The 18,971-nt window shown below is 43.4% G+C and overlaps 1 protein-coding gene across 1 annotated transcript in view; it reads right to left on the bottom strand.

The window, feature by feature from the left end:
• The window catches only part of LOC109891860 (probable phospholipid-transporting ATPase IA), a 112,800-nt gene that overhangs the window by 78,483 nt on the left and 15,346 nt on the right, over positions 1–18,971 (bottom strand). The window contains exons 4-7 of the mRNA XM_031825954.1: positions 17,504–17,588; positions 16,665–16,816; positions 12,029–12,167; positions 8,335–8,399 (exon numbers count right to left, since the gene is read on the bottom strand). Of these exons, the coding sequence (XP_031681814.1) occupies positions 8,335–8,399; positions 12,029–12,167; positions 16,665–16,816; positions 17,504–17,588 (441 nt within the window). The remainder of the gene's footprint in view (positions 1–8,334; positions 8,400–12,028; positions 12,168–16,664; positions 16,817–17,503; positions 17,589–18,971) is intronic.

Raw genomic sequence — 18,971 nt, 5'->3', positions numbered from 1 at the left:
TATCAGCTGGGTTACAAGACCTACGTGGGCCCTTCCACCCAAAGGTATCGTCACCTCCACCCGAAGGTGGTCACACCCAACACATTGAACAGATGGCCCGGCCGGGTGTGACTATAATGAAATGCAGGGGTGACCTAGTGGTCATGAATGAGGCTTGGGAGGGGTCAGGTGAGGAGGGTTAGATACCTAAGGGCATGAACGGGACCATGCAACCCTCTCCTGGCATAACAAAGCTCTGAAACCAAAGCTTGAAGGACAATATTTTAAGAGAAGGGCCTCAAGTTTCACAGAGAGAGAGAGAGAGAGAGAGAGAGAGAGAGAGAGAGAGAGAGAGAGAGAGAGAGAGAGAGATTGAAGCTAAAGAGGGAGAGAAATTGAATGAGAGGAGGCAGGGAGGAATGCAGCTGTGGGGACTTCTCCACATGAGCATGGTAAATCCCTGATGGGGGCCATAAAACAGCATGCGGGCTGGCAAGCAACGTGTGTGTGTGTGTGTTACACACAAGAGTAAGAATAGACTCACATTTGACATATGTGTCCAACCCTGGAACCAAAAGCAGTGATTCCTCACAGGGTGAACTGGCACCACACTTGTGTGAAAGCATTTAAGAGGGAACACTAATGTATGGAAGTGTGTGCAGTGGACCGACTTTGTACGTCTAGGTGCATGTCTGGGAATGTTTGGGTACAAGCGGTTTATCACGATAACCGCAATCAAGCAGTGCAGCCATTTGCTCAAGTAGGGTCCCCATTTCCACCGAGGTATTTTAGTGCTACTGCTATGTCTCCTCCTAAAGCCTCTTTGTTATGGCTAGACTGACCAGTTAACGTATGTGACTCAGTTGTGTTTGGTTTAGGAGTGGCTAGATGGCATCCATTCAAAAAAACACAAGAGATTCCATCAAGACTTTGTGATCCATTGTTGATGTAAGTCTTGAGTAATGTAGCGAACAGGACATGACACACTTGACAGGGATTCCGAGGAGCGGGCGTGTCTCCATTAGTCACATACAGTTCTATACAACCGTGGACACACCCAAAGAGGGGCATACACCGATAAATAAAGCAGACATATTATGCACATCCGTGCACACCAACATCCACAACCCACGTGCATTCATGCACGCACACAGGCAAACACATACACTTCCCAGTCAGTCTGCTGCCTCCAGGCCCAGAGTTCAGTCAAAGCAGCTCCACCTGTCAGTGAGCATCAAGCAGAGCAGTCAATGATGTCTGAGAAAACAATGAGCCTCACACACATTCTCCTCTGCCCTTCTGGTTTTGACCCCTGACCTCTCTCTACACAGAACACTTCAGATAGGCTTGACTCAAGCTTTGATTCAGTTTACTCATTTATGGCCCAGTTCAAAGTGGAGATAAGGTTGTACAACTCAGACTTTTGCATAAATCATTAATTTAAATCAATGTGATATTTGCGAAAAAGTTCAAGTGGATCTCAAGTCAGAAGAACACCCTTAGTTTTAGAAGAGTGTGAGAAAGACTGATTGTGTATAGCAGTTAGGGTTTCCGTCAGGAACATTTGGCGCTTGACAAGTGACCAGGAATATTTTAATTTATTGGACATTTCAGACATTTACCGGTCATCCATATGCATTGGGTGCGTAACCCATTAGGCCATCTATCCACGCAGCCAGCACAATCAATAAACAAGGGATATTGGCTCATTTACATGTCCTTCAAAAGCCTATAACTAATTACAAAAACATTATTCCTTGTATTTCAAACTGGAGCATATGCAAAACCATATAGCCTATTGTTTTATTCGTTTTTACTTTCCTAAAACAATAATTGTCCAACTTACGGTGTAGCTGTCAGAGATTTGAGGACTAAATGCATGCGGGCATTGCCTATTGGCCTAGGCATCCACTGTATTATATTAATATAAATATATACTGTATATAAAAGGAAGAGAAGTTAGGCCTATAGCCCCAGAGAGAGGAAGCGATAAGAGATATGCCGGCGGCATGCTGCGACACCAGCATACATTTCTTTATACTTCTCAGATAGGCTACTGCGTCTGCTATACAGATATAGGTGTACAGAAGGAGGCGAATTAGTTCATTTTCATTTAGAATCTAAAAGATAAGCATTATATTGTTAGATTATAGGAGTAACTCTGGTAGACCTAAAACATTCTTCCTCATCTCAAGATCAACTGTCAGAGTCAATTGGAGTACCGGTGCACACTGCCTTCACATAGGCCACACCACACCTTCACAAAAATTCTAAACTTTATTAGGGGAAAATTGTTTATAGGGAATATACAATCAGGATATTATATTGCGGCAAACACAACATTACAGTTGGAACTTAATTTGGCTAAAGAAAATGGCTCATTAGAATGAAACAAAACACTTGTGAACTGGTTTAAACATTCACAAAAGTTTTGAACAGGCTATATTGCATCAATTACCAAGAAAGGCTAATGCCTATCGTACCCAACAAATGACAGCAATAGGCTAATGACATTTGTTTTACAATAGGCCTACCTAACTTATCTTAAACTAAATACGGACCACACAATTAAGACAGATCGAACGTAATTCAGCCAATGAAAATGTCTTAACAGAATGAAACAAAACACATTTTGCATATTTGTGACCCGTTTCACTAATTGACAGGAGAGCCGTTTGAACTTAAACTTTTTTTTGTTTGTTACAGAAATGGCTTATTGAACATGTAAACTTTTCATGTGCCTTAATAACAAACTTCCATGCCCTCTGTAAATACAAATAAAATTGTTAAATTTCAAGCCTAGAATGGTTTAGCCACAGAAAAAGTCAGAAACCTTCCCGCTAGCCATGATTGGCTGAGATAATGAGTGGGGTGGACATGCCGAGATATAAAATAAAATACAATTTTATTGGTTACATACACGTGTTTGGCAGATGTTATTACGAGTGTAGTGAAATGCTTGTTCTTCTAGTTCTGACATTGCAGCAATATCCAACAAGTAATATCTAACAATTTCACAACAAATAACATAATACACACAAATCTAAGTAAAGGAATGAATATATAAATATATGGATGAGCAATTTAGAGTGGCATAGGCTAAGATGCAATAGATAGTATAACCCAACAGGATTCTCTCAATTGTGCATCTATAAATGTTTGTGAGGGTTTTAGGTGCCAAGACACATTTCTTCAGCCTCCTGAGGTTGAAGAGGTGCTGTTGCGCCTTATTCACCACACCCTTTGTGTGGGTGGACCATTTCAGTTTGCCAGTGATATGTATGCCAAGGAACTTAAAACTTTCCACCTTCTCTTTCCACCTTTCCCTCTGCTGTTTCCTGAAGTCCACAATCCTCTCCTTTATTTTGTTGACGTTGAGTGAGACGTTCCTGACACAACACTCTCTGAGCCCTCACCTCCTCCCTGTAGGCTTTCTCGTCGTGGTTGGTAATCAAGTGTTGTCTGCAAACTTGATGATTGAGTTGGAGGCATGCATGGCCACACAGTCATGGGTGAACAGGGAGTACAGGAGGGGGCTGAGCACGCACCCTTGTGGGGCCCCAGTGTTAAGGATCAGCGAAGAGGAGATGTTGATTCCTACCTTCACCACCTGGGGGCGGCCTGTCAGGAATTTCAATCCAATTGCACAGGGCTGGGTTCAGGCCTTGAGCTTAATGATGAGCTTGGAGGGTACAATGGTGTTGAATGCTGAGCTAAAGTCAATGAACAGCTTTCTTACATAGGTATTCCTCTTGACCAGATGGGATAGGGCAGTGTGCAGTGTGATGGCGATTGCATCGTCTGTGGACCTATTGGGGTGGTAAGGAAATTGAATTGGGTCTAAGGTGACAGGTAAGGTGGAGGTGATATGATCCTTGACTAGTCTCTCAAAGCACTTCATGACAGAAGTGAGTGCTACGGGGCGATAGTAATTTAGTTCAGTTACCTTTGCATTGTTGGGTATGGGAACAATGGTGGCCATCTTGAAGAATGTGGGGACAGCAGACTGGGATAGGGAGAGATTGAATATGTCCGTAAACACATCAGCCAGCTGGCCTGTGCAAGCTCTGGGGACGCGGCTAGGGATGCCGTCTGGGCCGACAGCCTTGCGAGGGTAAACATGTTTAAATGTCTTACTCACGTTGGCCACGAAGAAGGAGAGCCCACAGTCCTTTGTAGCTGGCCGTGTCGGTGGCACTGTGTTACCGTCAAAGCGGGCAAAGAACGTGTCTAGCATGTCTGGAAGCAAGACGGTGTCCGCGACATGGCTGGTTTTCCTTTCGTATTCCGTGATTGTCTGTAGACCCAGCCACATATGTCTTGTGTCATATGTCTTGTGTCTGAACAAATTCTTATTTTACAATGACAACCTACCCTGGCCAAACACTCCCCTAACCCGGATGACGCTGGGCCAATTGTGCGCCGCCCTATGGGACTCCCGATCACGGCCGATTGTGATACAGCCCGGGATCGAACCAGAGTCTGTAGTGACGCCTCTAGCACTGAGATGCAGTGCCTTAAGACAGCTGCGCCACTTGCTCAACTATTTATAGCCTAATGTTAGGTAGCCAACATCGAACCTGGTTGGTTAGCTACCTAAAGATTCATGCAGGGTAGTAATGTCATAAATTGGGATTATGGTTCATTGTTAACCCAGATAGCTAGCTAGCTACATGTCTTAACAAAAGACTCTCGTGTGCGAGAGCACAGAATAACTGATGAATTTACGAATGCTCAACACCTGTCAAAAAGTTCCATGTACGTATTGTTTTTTTGTTTTTACACTTACTGATAATTTCAAAATTATATTTAAATTCTATCTTAAACAATGTGAAGAGCGGTTTGTTTTCCACCCACTTAATTTTCTGGATAAAGAATCTGCCATAAAAAAAATAGAAAATTAACAATGAAAGTTAAATCAGGGTCCATATAACATAATTTCAGAGTCTTTCAAATTAACATTAATACTAGTTTCTTTTGAAATAAAATCTAACTCACTCCAAAATCTTCTGACATAAGAACAGTCCCAAAATAAATGGTCAAGAGTCTCTGGGTCACAACCACAAAATACACATTTGTTATCAATAGCTATTTTGAATCTGTGCATAATGAAGGTCTTTACAGGGGTGCTTGACTGCTGCTGTTAGTACAGAATTCTCAGATCAACACTTAAAGAGATGGGTGGGGCAAAAGCTTAAGAGGATGTGAACGATGCTGAATGGGTGTAGACAAAGAAGGGCTCTCCAGTATTAGTACCAAAACATTCAAAGGCCATTGTCTCAAAAGTCAGTTTACAAGTTCATCAATGTTCAAAGCAAAATTACTTTCACTTTGTTCCTCAACTGTAGTGTGTGATATACCATTTTGTAGCTGAGTCTAGACTTTTATCCAATGTAAAAAAACACAATTTCAAATGTTGCTACATAAGACCGATTTGACCGGTCGGTCACATTTAAAGAACTGGTTTGGATTAATAAATAGGCCTACAATAACAACAACGATATACATTAATAATAGGGAGTTGCTCCTAATCGTAACCGGATATTATATTCCTGAGGCTCCGTATCCGTGAGTACGCAAATTCTCGCAATACTTCAAGGTATTTTGACACTTCACAAATGTTCTTATGCCAAAACCGGATTATATACATACCAGTATTTATAGTGAATCAGAGTTCAATTCCAAAAAGATGTTATTCAATATCACTAAGCAAAAAACAAACAACCAAAACACCAATAGCCACTACAATGTTGAAACATGATTTTGTCATGAGTTCAGTACCATTTGCTTGATTTTGCGGATCCATGACTATGGTTTATTGACATTAGCATGCTGGCGACGCTAGTCAGCATGGGCTGCTACATGATAATCAGCTTGCGTTAGCTAGCCAGCGTTAGCTACTGTTGGATCCTGTATTTTACATTATAGCCATTACCATATATATGATTGAATATTATCTGCTGTTGGCTTGTGTGGATGTATGTATGTGTTATGCAACATAGCTGACTTGAAACATTGTTAAAAGTATCAGGGCAATGGGACTTTCTCATGATGGAAAAATACAGAGAAGCATGAAGACAGGAACTGTTCAAATTAGTTGGGAGGGGGGCACATTCAGAGCGGGGTGTTGCGAGAACAAGCGGTCTTTTGTTAGATAACAGGAGCCAGGTGCGAGATAACGGTATGGAGCATGAGAGCCTGGATGTTCTTCACAAGCAACATTTACATTTATCAACAGAAGCACCAAGAGGCGGGGACCCGCCTGAGCGCCTGCAATAGGCTGAGCAAGTTTAAACCACGCCCAGTCTCTACTGTGATAGGCCAACAGACGGGTTGGAACTGTCTATCACAGTATAAAGAATACTGTTTTACATACGTCTTGTCAGTTCTCTGTTCTGCCCTGCGTGGTATTACAGTGAGCCCGTATATACGAAAGTTGCATTTGCATTCATTACTTAACTAATAAAAAATACATAGTATAAAATCGGTGACTCATTGTTATATTTATCCTGATACCAGATTCGAATTTACGCAACTCTAACACTACCTAACTAGCCAGCCTAGCAAGCTCTAGTCTAATGGAAACCGATGCAAACCATGCTGGCTAATAGCTAGCTAGATGACCAGTGGTGACAGACCCCTATAAGATTCAAGGATTTAGTATTAATATTTGGTATTTTTGGGGAATTTTATTAGGATACTCATTAGCTGCAACTACTCTTCCTGGGGTCCACACAGAACATGAAATATGACATAAAACTGAACATTAATAGACAAGAACAGTTCAAGGACCGAACTATACTGAACAAAATAAACACAACATGCAACAATTTCAATGATTTTACTGAGCTACAGTTCCGTTAAGGAAATCAGTCAATTGTAATAAATTAATTAGGCCCTAATCTATAGATTTCACATGACTGTGCAGGGGAGCATCCATGGGTGGGCCTGGGAGGGCATAGACTCACCCACTTGGGAGCCAGGGAGTGTGAAGGCCGTCCGTCATCGCTGTATCCCCTCCTCCCTTCCTACATTCCCTCCCTTCATCCCTCCCTCCTGCGCCGACACACACAGTGAGTGTTTCCTCTCTCCACGGCTCTGTTCCATCACTTCCTCTCCTGGAGGAGTGCAGCAGTGGTTTCTTTTCGTCCTGTCCTTCCCCCACGACAACAGACAAGACTATCCCTGCAGGGGCATGCTTACCTTTTCCCCCTCTCCTGCTGTTAAAGGGGGTTAAAAGGGGGTTCGGCTAGAGGCCCACTTGGGCCTCCTTCTGTTGAGTTTTCTACATCATGCAAAAGAAGGCATGCTGGGCTCTGGTTATGTGCTGACCGACATTCCCCTCTCCAACCATCCCACTAGGCACAGTCAGAGCCCCCAACCTCACCCCTGGTCCTGTGACTAGCTGGAGTTCACTTCACTCTGGATAGAGACATCTCTTAAACTATGGGTTTGACATAGAGGCATCTGCACTGTGGTCACTAGAGGCAACTTACACAACAGAGTGGGTTGTTACAGAAGAGAAAGAGAATCCAAAGACAAAGAGGAAGAAAAAGACTAAGGAACAAAGAAAGCAACAGTAAAGCCAAGTTCAACGTCCCCGACTATGACGGTAGTTGGTTTAGCAACATGCAAGATCATATTTGTGGTTTGTCAGAGTTTGTCTGACAACACGCTGAACATAGGCCCCAAGAGCCTAGCATGAACCGAACTCTGCACTAATACAACATTCTGAAGCCGTCATTTACACTCCCTTGATCTGAGTTTTCAGGATACGTGGCTAATAGTCATCAAAAGCACTAGCTGATTGGGGGACACACTGAGCCCTGTTTTAAGTGGGATTACATTATCGGTCAAGGCAATTGTGGTGGTGACTTCCCAACCTTTGGCACAAAGACTGTGTTTTTTACATTCTGAGCGGGCTCCAGGGTACAAGCCAAACCAGATTGGTGTTTTTGTTTCACACACAGGGATGGATTATGATTATAATTGGGGTTGAGAGGGAGCGTTGCAATTTGGATTATGCAGATTGACAGCATTAACACTAACTATCCGAAAATAACTACATTTCCATGAAAACAGTTCAACAAAATAACTTTTACGGGTAATATGGGACTGTATTATAGGGTTTATTTCACTACCAAAAAAAAAACTGAAAACTGACCTAAACGGAGAGGGACTACCTGAACTTGTCCGATAAGACACTAGTTTTGCTGCGGTTTGCTACAGTGTGCACAAATGCATACGGCCCTGTGCACACTGTAGACCTACGCAGCTACTATAGCACATCCCATGTTCAATGATATAATAATAATAATGTAGATTGATAACAGATCCTCAGTCTGCTGCACTCACGTCAAGTGTGTCTTCGTTCATCACCAGCATGCCCATGTTCTTGGTCAGAAGTTTGCAGGAGTATCCTGGAGAGAGACAAGTGAAACAAGAGATGAGCTGCAATGTCATCTTGTGCAAACATCAAACATCTAACATACTAAAGTACTGAAGAAAAGGATTGTTCATGCCATCATGCATTATATGCAGTGGCTTTGGAAAGTATTCAGACCCCTTGACCTTTTCCACATTTTGTTTTGTTACAGCCTTCATCTAAAATGGATAAAAACAAAAGAAATCCTCAGCAATCTACACTCAAAACCCCATAATGACAAAGTGGAAACAGGTTTTTCAAAATGTTTGCATATTTATTACAAATAAAAAACAGAAATACCTTAGTTACCTAAGTATTCAGACCCTTTATGAGACTCGAAGGTGCATCCTGTTTCCATTGATCATCCTTGAGATGTTTCCACAACTTGATTTGGTAAATTCAATTGATTGGAAATAATTTGGAAAGGCACACACCTGTCTATATAAGGTCCCACAGTTCACAGTGCATGTCAGAGAAAAAATCAAACCACGAGGTCGAAGGAATTTTCTGTAGAGATCCGAGACAGGATTGTGTCAAGGCACAGATCTGGAGAAGGATACCAAAAAATGTCTGTAGCATTGAAGGTTCCCAAGAACACAGTGGCCTCCATCATTCTTAAATGGAGCATTCGGGAGAGAAGGGCCTTGGTCAGGGAGGTGACCAAGAACCCGATGGTCACTCTGACAGAGCTCTAGAGTTCCTCTGTGGAGGTGGGAGAACTTTCCAGAAGGACAACCATCTCTGCAGCACTCCACCAATCAGGCCTTCATGGTAGAGTGGCCAGACGGAAGGATGCTCAGTAAAAGGCAAATGACAGCCCGCTTGGAGTTTGCCAAAAAGGCAACTAAAGGCACCTAAAGATCTAAAAACAAGATTCTCCAGTCTGATGAAAGCAAGATTGAACTCTTTGGCCTGAATGCCAAGAGTCACGTCTGGAGGAAACCTGGCACCATTCCTAAGATGAAACATGGTGGTGGCAGCATCATGCTGTGGGGATGTTTTTCAGTGGCAGGGACTGGGAGACTAGTCAGGATTGAGGCAAAGATGAACGGAGCAAAGTACAGAGAGATCCTTGATTAAAACCTGCTCCAGAGCGCTCAGGACGTCAAACTGGGGTGAAGGTTCACATTCCAACAGGACAATGACCCTGAGCACACAGCTAAGACAACGCAGGAGTGGCTTCGGGACAAGTCTCTTAATGTCCTTGTGTTGCCCAGCCAGAGCCCAGACTAGAAACCTGACCAATCATCTCTGGAGAGACCTGAAAATAGCTGTGCAGCAATGCTCCCCATCCAACCTGACAGAGCTTGAGAGGATCTGCAGAGAAGAATGGGAGAACTTCCCAAATACAGGTGTGCCAAGCTCATACCCAAGAAAACTCTAGGCTGTAATCACTGCCAAAGGTGCTTTAACAAAGTACTGAGTAAAGGGGTCTGAATACTTAAGTAAATGTAAAATCTGTTTATTATTAATACATTTGCAAACATTTCTAAAAACCTGTTTCTGCTTTGTCATTGTGTGTAGATTGATGAGGGGAAAAAAATATTTAATCCATTTTAGATTAAGGCTGTAATGTAACAAAATATGGAAAAGGTCAAGGGGTCTGAATACTTTCCGAAAACACTGTATTATGATTATCTTTTCAAAATAAACTTTAATACAAAAGAGCAAATGTAGGAGAAGTAATAGGTTATATGTACTTCCTCCTGAAATTGAGTTCTCTGTTTACTTTGATGTTATTAGCTTAAGTACCAATGGGATGAAAAAGACAACAAACATGTAAATTCTCTGGGTTTACATGTCTGTTTTCTGTTTTAAGGGGGCAGTTCGACATTTGTTAGTTAAACATGGCTCCCTAGTGAGCGGCAATATCAGAGTGGAACATCTGTGGGCTTCGTCAAGCTTGGAAATGACTCCTGTTTCAATTTGAGGGCTTACCATAACACCTAGATCTGCATGTATACGTGAGTGTTTGGGTGGGACTGTGTCTGAGAGAATTACACACACACACACACACACACAACACACACACACACACACACACACACACACACACACACACACACACACAGAGAGAGATGGGGGTCGGGATGAGGAGCGTGTAGGTTTCACCTCCAGAGGCTCAAATCAATACCCCAAACAGGTCTGGACCTGGTGGATTGTTTTCTTACGTGTTAATGCGCAAACTTAAAATAAGCCAGCATGTAGAAAATGCCCCACCCACCTCTACACCCCCCTGGCGACTCCTGCCACAGTCCCCTTGCTTAATGTGTTTATCTTAAAGGCTCAGTTCACTCTAACCAAACTACTCTTTTTATTCAAAAGATAAAGTCAATTTCTCTCAGTGTTTTGGGGCCTGGCGGAACTAAACAACAAAGATCTCCAAGGAGTTGCGGAATACGTATGGCGTGACACCTGTGACACATGGCAACCCCAGAGGTTTTGTTGGTTTGGGGGAGGTAATTAAAGCTGCACAATACGGTCATAGTGGCTCCTCAAAATGGCTGCTGGGAGGCCTCCCAAGTGGCGCAGCGGTCTAAGTCACTGCATCACTGTGCTTGAGGCGTCACTACAGTCCCGGGTTCGATCCCAGGCAGCCGGCCGTGCCCGGGAGACCCATGAGGTGGCGCACAATTGACACAGCGTCATCCAGGTTATGGGAGGGTTTGGCCGGCCGGGGTTTCCTTGTACCATCGCGCTCTAGCGACTCCTTCTGGTGGGCCAGGCGCCTGCAAGCTGTACGGTGTTTCCTCCGGGTTAATCGAGCAGTGTGTTAAAAAGCAGTGGGGCTTGGCAGGGTCGTGTTTTGGAGGACACATGGCTCTCAACCTTTTCCTCTCCCGAGTCCGTACGGGAGGTGCAGCGATAGGACAAGACTAACTATCAATTGGATATCACAAAATTAGGGATAAAAAAGGGGTAAAAAGTTGCTGCCCGGGGCAGCGGACTTTAGGGGGAAGGTGGGGGTGGCACTCAATTTAATCTGGGCATGGTGAGGTTAGGGTGTAGTTGAGGAGAGAGTGGGTTGTTAGGGTAGGCCAGTGTTTGCGTTGCCTTTTCACGGCATCGGCTGGCACAAGCAGGCTGGGAACAGAAGAACACGGAGAACGGGACAGAGTCTAGTTCGACAGCCCCCTTCCCCACAAAAGGTGTACCACCAACCTAGGCAGAGGGTGTTTTATTTTCAGGCAGAGGAAGAGGAGGAGGAGGGAGAAAACAGGCTTGGGTAGAATACCGTATATATTTTGAAATACCCACGGTATGATTTTGATTTACTTTTGTGGTTGCTACAACACTGCTTAACTATCTACGATGTGCCAAAGAAATCATCTCAAATGTCTTTCTGGCAGTAGAGACATCACATACCCAGATTACAATCAGGTATAGATGTTTTATTTCACAATGTGAGGGAAGAACGTTATTTTTTATGTTATTTTGATATTTTCTGGTCAGATCTCTTTCTTATGGTCCACTTCGACTATTTGTCCAGTCTCCCGGGCACGGGCTTCAACACCTGCATTGCTTGCTGTTTGAGGTTTTAGGCTGGGTTTCTGTACAGCACTTTGAGATATCAGCTGATGTACGAAGGGCTATATAAATACATTTGATTTGATTTGATCTTACCAATGTTGATGGCCGTCTCCTGCTTGTCCCCAGTCAAGATCCAGATCTTGATGTCGGCCTTCATCAGGGTCTCAATAGTCTCAGTCACCTTGTCCTGAAGCTTGTCCTCGATGGCCGTGGCCCCGAGAAGATGCAAGTTCTATAGAGGAAGAGAAAAAAATTTGGTAATAATAAGGAGAAAATCTAACAAGAGAAGGGGCTTTACAACGTCATGTGAGGGGTCGGACTGTGTCACTCATTCATTTACTCCCTGTTTTTCACTTGAGTCTGCTGCGCTTGTTTTTCCACCCCCCCAAAGCTGGGGAATGGATTAGGGTATTTGGGGTTAGGGTGAGGGGGGCAGGAATAGGGGGGAAACTTAGGGGCCAGTTGTAGTCACAGCACAGTGGTTGTGAGAGGGGGGGGGGGGGGGGGGGCGTCACGGGCGAGGGACTTTGGGACGTGTTATCCCGACCACTCCTGTCTCAGCCTCCAGTATTTATGCTGCAGTAGTTTATGTGTCAGGGGCTAGGGCCAGTCTGTTATATCTGGAGTATTTCTCCTGTCTTATCCGGTGAACTGTGTCAATTTAAGTATGCTCTCTCTAACTCTTTCTTTTCTTTCTCTCTTTTTTTCTTTCTTTCTCTCTCTCGGAGGACCTGAGCCCTAGGACCATGCCTCAGGACTATCTGGCCTGATGACTCCTTGCTGTCCCCAGTCCACCTGGCCGTGCTGCTGCTCCAGTTTCCACTGTTATGCCTGCGGCTATGGAATCCTGACCTGTTCAACGGACGTGCTACCTGTCCCAGACCTGCTGTTTTCATCTCTCTAGAGACAGCAGGAGCGGTAGAAATACTCTGAATGATCCACTATAAAAATCCAACTGACATTTACTCCTGAGGTGCTGACTTGCTGCACCCTCGACATCCACTGTGATTATTATTATTTGACCCTGCTGGTCACCTACGAACATTTGAACATCTTGGCCATGTTCTGTTATAATCTCCATCCGGCACAGCCAGAAGAGGCCTGGCCACCCCTCATAGCCTGGTTCCTCTCTAGGTTTCTTCTAGCCTGGGTTTCTGTACAGCACTTTGAGATATCAGCTGATGTAAGCTAGATTTATCTGCTAGTAAAGGGCCTGGGGGAACTGAGAGGCCCCGGTGCTTTTTGTGACCTAGGCCAAGCTGCAGTATATCTGTAACCCACTAGCCATATGAAACCCCACAGAGAGGGGAGGGATGCGTTAAATAATGTTGTGACAACTTCACAGCTATATTGTCTTAACGTTGACACAATGTTGCAGGCATTCCGGCCGGGCTAAAGCAAGATTTCAAACAGTAGGCCTATTTTAACCCAAGAATGCAAATAGGTTTCAATCAAGACAACTCCTGAAAATTCACCCGAACATTTACAAAATAAATGAACAGGCATAAGGTTTTATTTTAAATTTTAGTTAACCTTTATTTAACTAGACAAGTCCGTTAAGAACACATTCTCATTTACAATGACAGCCTAGGAACAGTGGGTTAACTGCCCAGCTCGGGGATTCAATCTAGCAACCTTTCGGTTACTGGCCCAACGCTCTAACCACTATGCTTCCTGCCACCCCACAATGTGTGTTTGTGCATAACTTATTTCAATGACGACCAAGTAGTAGCTGTTCGAGAGTAGCTTGTCAAGAGTGTTCTGCAAAGAGATGTAATGTGGTGGTGTGCTTTCCTTTTGATCTGCTCTAAAAGTACATGTTGAGGTCACAGTTCCTAAATGCTTCGACCATAGCTACATCCCAATTTTCTACTTCACCTGAAGTATCCACGTGTTCACTTCCCTTCACTGATTTGAAAGGAAATGACTGGTATAAGAAATATGGTGGAAACTGCCATTAGCCCATTCCTCCACCAATCCAATGCTTTTTGGCGTGGGAAGAAGTGAGCAAGTGCACACTTCAGGAAGAAGGAGGGAATTATGGGACATGACCCTTCTCTCAGACTGCCACCTAGTGGACTTATCACATCCCTGCACCCTCCTCTCAGAACTTTTGTGTTAACACAGTGATTTTAGTATTTTGTTTTGGGCAGAGCTGAAGGTCTGGCAGCAGTGGAGCCCAGCACTTGATTTACTAGCGTGGCCGCCTGTGTTTGACTAGCACTTCCAGATCACTGGTTTTCACAGAGGAACTGTTTGTTGCTTTCTGGTACTAGGCCAACCCAACCTGCCCCCATACACTCAAACCATAGTTCCATAGTATACACTGCATCAAACCATCCAAACCCATTCAGATTCCATGGCTGGGCCCCTATATAAAGCACTACTTTCTGGTCACTCTGACAGCTCTGTGGCAGGTAAACAACATTTCCCTCGACGTTAGCAAAACAAAGGAGTTGATTGTGGACTTCAGGAGGAACCAGGCTGGACACGCCCCCATCCTCATCAACGGGGCCACCGTGGAGACAGTCGATAACTTCAAATTCCTCGGTGCACACATCTCAGAGAAGTTGAAATGGTCTAACCACATGTACACAGTAGCGAAGAAGGCACGACAGCGACTCTTCAACCTCAGGATGCTGAAGAAATTTGGCCTGTACATGAGGGCCCTTACAGTGTTCTACAGGAGCACCATCGTGAGCATACTATCGGACTGCATCACAACCTGGTACGGCAACTCCACCGCCGCGGACTGCATGGCTCTTCAGAGGGTGATACAGTGGCAAGAAAAGGTATGTGAACCCAGTGGAATTATCAGGTTTCTGCATAAATTGGTAATCAAATTAGATCTGATCTTCATCTAAGTCACAACAACAGACAAACACAGTCTGCTTAAACTAATAACACACAGATTGGAGATGTTGGTTAGAGCTGCCCTGCCCTATAAAAAACACTCACAAAATTTGAGTTTGCTATTCACAAGAAGCATTGCCTGATGTGAACCATACCTCGAACAAAAGAGCTCTCAGAAGACCTAAGATTAAGAATTGTTGACTTGCATAAAGCTGGAAAGGGTTACAAAAGTATCTCTAAAAGCCTTGATGATCATCAGTCCACAGTAAGACAAATTGTCTATAAATGGAGAAAGTTCAGCACTGTTGCTACTCTCCCTGCAAAGATGACTGCAAGAGCACAGTGCAGAATGCTCAATGAGGAAGAATCTTAGAGTGTCAGCTAAAGACAAAGAAATCTCTGAAACATGCTAACATGTCTGTTGATTAGTCTATAATACGTGAAACACTAAACAAGAATGGTATTCATGTGAGGACACCACAGAAGAAGCCACTGCTGTCCAAAAAAAACATTGTTCCACATCTGAAGTTTGCAAAAGAGCATCTGGATGTTCCACATCGGTACTGGCAAAATATTCTGTGGACAGATGAAACTAAAGTTGAGTTGTTTGGAAGGAACACACAACACTATGTGTGGAGAAAAAAAAGGCACAGCACACCAACATCAAAACCTCCTCCCAACTGCAAAGTATGGTGAAGGGAGCATCATGGTTTGGAGTTATTTTGCTGCCTCAGGCCCTGGACAGCTTGCTATCATCGACGGAAAAATGAATTCCTAAGTTTATCAAGACATTTTGCAGAAGAATGATAGGCTATCTGTCCACCAATTGAAGCTCAACAGAAGTTGGATGATGCAACAGGACAAAGACCCAAAACACAGAAGTAAATCAACAACAGAATGGCTTCAACAGAAAAAAATACGCCTTCTAGAGTCCCGACCTCAATCCGATTGAGATAACTGGTTGACCCTACTGCGAAAGGAGGGTCAACCAGTTATCAAAACCAAGGGTTCACATACTTTTCCCACCCTGCACTGTGAATATTTACACAGAGTGTTCAATAAAGACATGAAAACGTATAATTGTTTGTGTGTTATTGTTATTGTTACTGTGTTTGTCTATTGTTGTGACTTAGATGAAGATCAGATTACATTTTATGACCAATTTATGTTCGGGTAATTCCAAAGGGTTCACATACTTTTTCTTGCCACTGTACATGCACCCGAACAGTACAGGAGCATCACGGCAAAAACTGAATGACTGGCCAATAGTTTCTACCCTCAGACCATCAAGCTGCTGAATAGCCACCACTAGTCACCTACCTGAACCCCCCTCCACCCTGCTACTCCCGCTATGGACATTCTTTCTCCTGCTGCTCCCCCTCCATCCGTTCTCCTCCCCCTATGGCAATCACACCTGCCACATTAAAGTTCCAGTGTAGTCAAAAACTTTATTTTCCTGTGTTTTATATACAGTACCGGTCAAAAGTTTGGACACACCTACTCATGAAATGTTTTTTCGTGTGTCCCTAGATCAATCCCTTTCTGGAGACCTGATTGCTGCTAAAATCCTTTCTAAAGGATTTGGCGAACAAATTGGCGAACAAATTGAAATGTTTATATTGTAACACTAGATATTTTAACATTAAAGTTAAGAAACTGCTTGTCTTAACTTTGATTCACATAGGGTTGAAAATGTGAATAAATCTGTGCTAATCTTTTACCTGGTGGTGGAGACCTACAGGATTATTGTGGAGATAGGGGAAGATGGTGATTGGTGGATAGGGGTTAGTATGAGGTTAGATGGGGACTGATGTGGTGTGTGTGTGTGTGTGTGTGTCTGTGCGAGGGCGAACAGGCATGTGTGTGTGAGACTGACCTTCTCGATAAGCTCATAGCTCTCCTCCAGTTTGAGAGCTCGGTTCTGCAGGGCGCTGGCGGCACCGTGGAACACCTCCAGCCACTGCTGATAGGATGACTCGCTGATCTCAGCCACAGCAAAGCATAGAGTACGCAGCCCTGAGACATAATGGACAGACAACACACCACATCAGTCCCCATCTAACCCCATACTAACCCCTATCCACCCTCTTCCTCTATCTACACAATAACCGTCACTTCTCAACTCACCCGAGTAAACCCAGAAGGCTTACATAACCTAATAATTACCCAACAGGTGTCCGCTTATGGCGACACATGTCATTACTTTGCATTTTTCTTCTATTAAACAATTTAAAAAATATGTGGTTTATAAGCTGCAGAAACTAGAAATATGCAGATTTGTCCACAGGGGAAATGTTTAATGCAATTCTGCCAACCTCTCACAAGAAGGTAGTATATTTCTAGAGGTAAAGCAATGCAATCTAATAAAATATTAAGTTTGAATACAGAAACGCATCCTTCCTTCCTTCCTTCCTTCCTTCCTTCCTTCCTTCCTTCCTTCCTTCCTTCCTTCCTTCCTTCCTTCCTTCCTTCCTTCCTTCCTTCCTTCCTTCCTTCCTTCCTTCCTTCCTTCCTTCCTTCCTTCCTTCCTTCAAGTAATCAAATAATCGAGTGGATCAGTGAAAATAAAGGGGTAGGAACATTGATTAAACCTATCCAATCACTTACAGATCTGTGCTTACCTCAAGGAAAAAGGAAGGAAGAATGCCTTTCTCAACTTTTTTTAATAGGTCCTATGTGTGTTACGTAGACAGGGGGAGCTGTTCCCTCACTCACCCTCGGTTGCAAACTGCTCCAGGTGTTTAAGAGTGATCTCTTTATACCTGGAACTGTCGGCCAGACGGTCGTAGACCACCGTGTCCTGTTGGAAACAGCACAGTCATTGCATATACTGTCTGGACAGCCAGCAAATAACTGCCATGTAAACAAACCACCATGTAAAATCACTAGATACCAAACACCAGTGATGTATGTTTGGGATGGGCAACTTTGTTGGGGATGGGAGCCACAACAAAAATCTGTGTACCCATATCCATACCCACGCATGCAGTCAGAGCCTTGCCTTTTGGCACACCTTGCCACGGGGCGTAGAGAAAAGTTTGTACTTTCACATGTTTGTCTTTAGAATAATGATTTTGTGTAGTTATGGTCAAAATGATGAAAATAGTGGGCCATTTTAGTCAACTAAATGCCCTTTCATTTTAGTCCCATCACATTTTGACTGCCTCATTAACCAATAGTAAACATAAATCACTGGACAAACATACATAGCCTGGTCCTACCAATATGTTTCTCTGCAAAACATCTTATCAACAAGATTCTCTTCCAAACAGCCAAATTGGCAGAAGAACACATTGTACCCCTGACAGGGTTCCAGACAAACATTTTCCCTTGGTGGCACCGGTGCCACTCACATTTTCAGTTGGTGGCAGCACATGATTTGGTCACACCAATTTTCCCCCTCAGCATCACACAATAGAAACCATGTGGAATGAAGCCATTCGCAGTGCTTCAGACTGTGTTATAGACTACTGAGATTATAGGCTATTCAAGAAAGCAGGAATGCATGATTCAAGATATTTTGATGTGCAACCTAAACTAGTGATAGTCATGAATTGTGGTTTGACAATAGGGTATTCTTGATATATTTTACTGTTAAAATAGGGCTCCAGAATTTTCAACAGAGATGAATTTGCCTACATCTTTATGTGTACTAATATCATAGGTACATTTATTTGTGGGCTAATTCACCACATGAGGAAGTGAAAACTCAAAACACATTAACTCGCTAACACTAAATATAATGAATGTCTTAAAAAACACTTTTGGGGGGCCGTTGTGCAATTGTGAATTTTCCGCACTTTGTATCTTAAAGTGATAACAAATATCTCAGTTGTAAAATAGTTGCTATTGAGCTCAATATTAAGAGATGAAAATTTGTAAAAAAATATACCCACAGAAAGCTGAGAACAACAGTTAGCTGCATCCAAAGCTGTGAATTTCCCACAATTGGATTTTGAAATGTTATACAATCAGAAGCCTTTTTTCTCTCTCCTGGTGCACATTGGGGGAGAGGGAAAGAGAGTGGTTCGCGCATCACAGCAGCAGCCCCCAATAAAACAGGCCCAGGGGCCTGGCAGCAGACACTTTCATGACAGGAATTGTGAGGATAATGCACTTAGTTTACTTTTTGAAAAAATCATGTTTTTAGCCACCCAAAAAATGAGGCGTTTTGAAACTTTGA

The sequence above is a fragment of the Oncorhynchus kisutch genome, linkage group LG6 (genome assembly GCF_002021735.2).
Source record: "Oncorhynchus kisutch isolate 150728-3 linkage group LG6, Okis_V2, whole genome shotgun sequence".
NCBI lineage: Eukaryota > Metazoa > Chordata > Actinopteri > Salmoniformes > Salmonidae > Oncorhynchus > Oncorhynchus kisutch.
This window is presented reverse-complemented; position numbering and strand designations above follow the sequence as displayed.